Source organism: Triticum dicoccoides, chromosome 1B, assembly GCF_002162155.2.
Source record: "Triticum dicoccoides isolate Atlit2015 ecotype Zavitan chromosome 1B, WEW_v2.0, whole genome shotgun sequence".
Lineage (NCBI taxonomy): Eukaryota > Viridiplantae > Streptophyta > Magnoliopsida > Poales > Poaceae > Triticum > Triticum dicoccoides.
Window position 1 is genome coordinate 162,705,072 of NC_041381.1, and position 4,852 is coordinate 162,709,923.

Below are 4,852 nucleotides of genomic sequence, written 5' to 3' on the forward strand. Positions count from 1 at the left end.
AACGAACGAAACGGACCTCCTACGGTCGAAACGGGGGTCCTGTTCATCGGGAGGGGTGTGGCGTACCGCAAAACGGGACTCCACGGGATATTGTTCATCTCCACCGTCGACCTCCTCCAGCCTCCACGGGCTACCGTCGACCTCCTCCAGCCTCCACGGGCTCCTGTTCATCTAGCCTCCACCGCGCGCTACTCCACCGGCTACTGTTCAACCACCCCTCCACCGTCTACTGTTCATCCAGCGCTCCACCTTCGTCCAGCCCTCCACACCACGGGGTCCTGTTCAACCACCCCTCCACGGCCACCCCTCCACCGTCTACTGTTCATCTAGTCCTCCACACCACGGGTTCCTATTCATCCAGAGGCAACGCCACCGCTTACTGTTCATCCAAACCCCCCGCAACGCTCACTGTTCATCCAATCGATCGGCTTCAGTTAGCAGCAGTAGCGAAGGAATCGCTCCATCTGGTTCAGTTAACAGCCATCGATCGATCGTTCGGGTTCAGTAACGCGTAGCCTACAGTGCAATCGCTCGGGTTTAGTTAGAGCCAACGCCTCGCACGTGTACGAGAGAAACGCGCATCGCTCCGCCCCCGACCTCCCACCGTAACCGGCTACTCCCCGAAATTTTCCTCCCCCTCGCTTCTACCACGGTTTTTTCCGTCATGGACGGCCCAAAGAATGTTATGCAGCTGCGTCTCCGGCCCGCCCAGGACGATAAGCCCATTTCTTGTCATGATTTTTTGTCATAGAAGTAGGAGCCCACCACATCTATGATGGTACCGGATTTTTTCACAATTATCGTCATAGAAGTGTCATATGTATGACAGAAAAAAAATCGTTCGGCCCAAAATGTTACGGATGTGTCTTTTTTTATAGTGGTGGTGGTGTCCCTCCCGTGAAGGCTGCTGGTGTTATAGCTAGTGATGCTACTGTGGCTACTGAATGTTACTATTGTTGTTGCTGTGTGGGAGGAAGAAGTATGGATGTGCTGTCGAGCATGGGTTGAAGCTGCTGCTTGCTGTTGGTGCGTAGAGCGTGGAGGCTGGCTGAACTGTTCTGTGTTGCGGCAGCTGCTATTTGGAGAGAAGGTGGCAGTGGTTGCTACTGATCGCCAGGGGGAGAAGAAGCGGGCATTGCTTCTGCGTGTGGTTGCCCGGGAGGAAGATGACACGTGGTGAGGTCATGGGTATGTTCAACGGCTTGGTGAAGGAGTCTAGGGTCATGGATTCAGTGTGGTCGGATGATGGATGTTCGTGTGATGTAGAGAAAGAACGAAGGCATGTAGGAGATGAAGTGTGAGAGAACGAAGAGATGTAGCTGGGTGCAGGTGTTGGGAGATGCGTGCCTCAGCAAGCATAGACTTGGATGCCCTGCTTGCCGCCATCTAGGAGGAAGCTATGCTGCGTGCACGTCTGGCCTCTGCTGAAGTATCCTTTGACACTGCGCGGGCAAGGATGGCTCGCATATGAACATGACAACCTTCATCAGGGAAGAAGATCGGTTCCCCCTTCTTCGGTCGGCCTCGTTGGCGTCGGAGGTGGTAGCAGGGAACCCGATTTATGAGTGGAGTTCTTAATAATAGCAGTGTTTTTATTAAATTGGTTTAGGATGTTGGTAGTCGTCTTCATCTTTTTTGAAGATGGCATCATCTATAATAAGTAATCTTCGTCCCTTCCTTCCACGACGAGATCTCCTTCCCCAAGTCAACGATGGTGTTGGAACATTAAATTTGTCTAGGTATGGTCCTTCAGATCTTGCTTCACGAGATTGATTTTGGATTATTTTTTTTCTCATGGTCACCACAAGGAGGATGGTCCTTGCAATATTTGTCCCGACTGCTACGTCCTCGACAATGATGATTCGTGCTCTTGGCTCCCAGCGACATCGACCTGGCTGTGTTTTTTTGTTCCTGAAATACCAGTGTTGGTACTCTTGCCGACATTGGTTGATTATTTTAATAGCTGCGTGCGTGCATTGTAGCCTTGGCATTGCGGCTCAAACTAAAGCTATGAGAGAACCCTCATTAGTATTTATAGGTCCGTGGTTTAATATCTTTGTTATTTTTCTACGTCTGCCTTCAGAAAATACAAGATTGTGTCATGAAAGAAGAAAGAATGTGAAGATCTCAAAGATTTGCTCTTTTCTTTTAGATTTATTTTGTAATCGCTGCGATCAGCTCATGTATGTTGTAAATTCGCTACTATAAATATATCAAAGTATTGATTATTAAAAAATGCAGTTTAGGATGATTTGGTAAAAAAACTGTTTAATATGGATATATAACCAATTTTTTGGAACAATATATAACCATTTGAAGAGTGGAAAATTGACAGGCTAAGGCTCTAAATTAACCAAGCACACGAATTGCCCCTTTTTATTAGATTTCTATAAAAAAGACAGGCTAGGAGAGGAGAATAGAGAAAGGGTTCTAGACTATACACTATTGAAGCTTTATCACACGCGAAGAAGAACCACAGGTGTTCGACGCATGCATGCATCACTTGACGAGGTTGGTTATGGCGATGCCAATGATGGTCGTCTGCAGGCAGTCGGCGCTGTACCTGGGCAGCGGCGACAGGAGCCCGACCTTGACAAGCCCGCCGTCGCACCGCTGCAGGAGCGGCGCCACGCTCGCCATCTCCTCCTTGGCCGCCGCGTACCGGCGCGCCCTGAGCTCGTCGGAAGCCTCCGCGAAGGCCAGGCCTACCTTGTCGTACGCCTTCACGCACGCGTCCATGGCCGCCTCGGCCTTCTTGTCCTTGGGCTCCGGGAGGATCTTCCCGTGGGTGAGGTCGAAGATGGCGTCGTCGGCGAGGTTGATGCCGATGAGCACGGCCGTCCTTGCCAGGCCCCAGGTATCCGCCTCCGCGGCGCCCTGGTACGCCAAGAACTGGCGCACGCAGAACGCGACGTCCACGCGCCGGTCGCCCGCACCTGCGTCCCTGCACGTGGTCTCGATCGTCGCGTCCGCGCCCCACGCCGACACGACGACGAGCACGGCCGCGGCCGCGGCCAAGGGCGAGGAGGTGGGCGCCTTGATCATCTGTACTCTTCGAAGATCTGCTCCGAAATCCTTACCAGTGTGAAAATCGGAAGCGAAGCGCATGTGGACTTTTCAAGAGAGACGTATAGAGTGGAGATGTGTGGGTCAGTTTGCATGGAACAGGGAGAGGCAAACAAGTGTCCGGTTTAGTGACCACCCGCAGCTGACTGAGATTTGGGCTTGGAATTAGCCGTGTAATAATTCAACTCGACTGCTCCCTATAAAAAAACTCGGCTGCAAGAACACAACAAAATAGCATTAGTCTTTTCCTTGCAATGATTTCACACAACAAGTAAAAACATTTCGGTTTTGCTAAACACCAGGCACCTCAAAATTTCTTAAGCGCAATCTATTTATATGAAGCACCGAGGCGAAGACATCGACACTGCGGCGAAGCAAGGCAATGGAACGCCGGCAAGGCCTCGGACACGAGAGTCCGAGAGTTGACAAGTTCGGGTGCGCGGGGGAAGGAGGCTGCCGGTGCGGCAGAAGAACATGAGGTGGGAAGGTTAGAGGGATGCCCTGGGCGATGGCAGCACGCAGCACAACAATGGGCAGCGGTTAGGCACGTGGGGATCGATAGCGTGTGGAGAAACAAAACGTATGTCACGGGCAGAAAGCAAAACACTGCATCGCGAGGGATGACCCTTGGATGACGATGTAATGGTAAAAACACAATTGACTGGAACTTAAATTCTTTTAGCCATCTGATGAATAAATGCCCCCGAAACATTTACATCTATTTATTTTCCAGGACCAAGTTGAACATAAGCCTCCTTTTTTTAAAAAGTTTAAACACCTTTACAATAGCAACAGAACACCATAGGCTTCCAAAGCATATGCTCACGAATGAACAATAACAACAAAAAAAGGGGAGTACCTAGAACTCATCTAGATGAGATATAATTTGGTCTCATTCACTTTGAAAACAAGAACAGATACAACCCACGTCAGCACACACGCATCTTATAGCATTACATCCGATGGCTATAAAAGGTGAATGAGACCAAATTATATCTCATCTAGATGAGTTCTAGCAAAACTGCAAAAAAAGACCATGTTTATTTGTAATTTCTTGAAAACGTACATGTCTGTATCTTCTATCTATGGTCAAAATTGGTGAAGTGCTTCCATTGTTCTGATCAATCTGTGCTCTAAACCGACTAGTTTTTGAAACACTAAACTCACAGTGTTTGTGTTTGTTATATAATAAAACTTACGGACACCCAAAAAGACATGGATATATACATGTCTATTTTTATAAAAAAATTGACATTAAAACAGAAAAATTGTCCTCGTGCGACACTGCTAGGGTGACTCGGGCATTCAAAATTTCCCACTACTGCCCCATTCGTCTCCTCAACACTGTTGGGCAAAGCTTCATCTTCGTCAACAAATGTGGTGTATTATGGAAGGCAGGAGTGTCATCTTCTTATCGTTGGAGATGTAGCCACGACGTCCATTTGTCGCCGATGAGTGCCCATCGAAAATCAATATTCAGTGTCACCTTCCTCATGCGCCGTAACGAAAAATTGTTCCCGTTGAAGAAAAAACTCTAACCAAGTGTTTTTTTTTCGAAAACGACCATTGTCAACATTGAAAACACCTTTGTTAGGGCATCTTCAACGCTGAACTACAAATCAGACATCGTATCCGCCCACGGACAGGGACTAGTCCGTGGATACAAATGTGAGGGAACCGGCCATCCAATATATTTCAAACCAGCTTTAAACAGAACGGACAAATTGCATGCAAACAGAATGTTTTATTCAAACCGGAGCATATTCATTACATTTAGAACAAATTT

General features: G+C 48.4%; 1 protein-coding gene across 1 annotated transcript; it reads right to left on the bottom strand.

Moving 5' to 3' along the window:
• Positions 1–2,340: 2,340 nt before the first annotated feature.
• On the bottom strand, positions 2,341–3,045 carry LOC119303178 (pectinesterase inhibitor 8-like). Its single transcript, XM_037580277.1, has one exon. The coding sequence runs from the start codon at positions 3,043–3,045 to the stop codon at positions 2,500–2,502; it is 546 nt and encodes a 181-aa protein (XP_037436174.1). The 3' UTR covers positions 2,341–2,499.
• Positions 3,046–4,852: the final 1,807 nt, after the last annotated feature.

Excerpts from the sequence above, each read along its gene's own strand:
- LOC119303178 (XM_037580277.1), bottom strand. The coding sequence starts at position 3,045 with ATGATCAAGGCGCCCACCTCCTCGCCCTTGGCCGCGGCCGCGGCCGTG.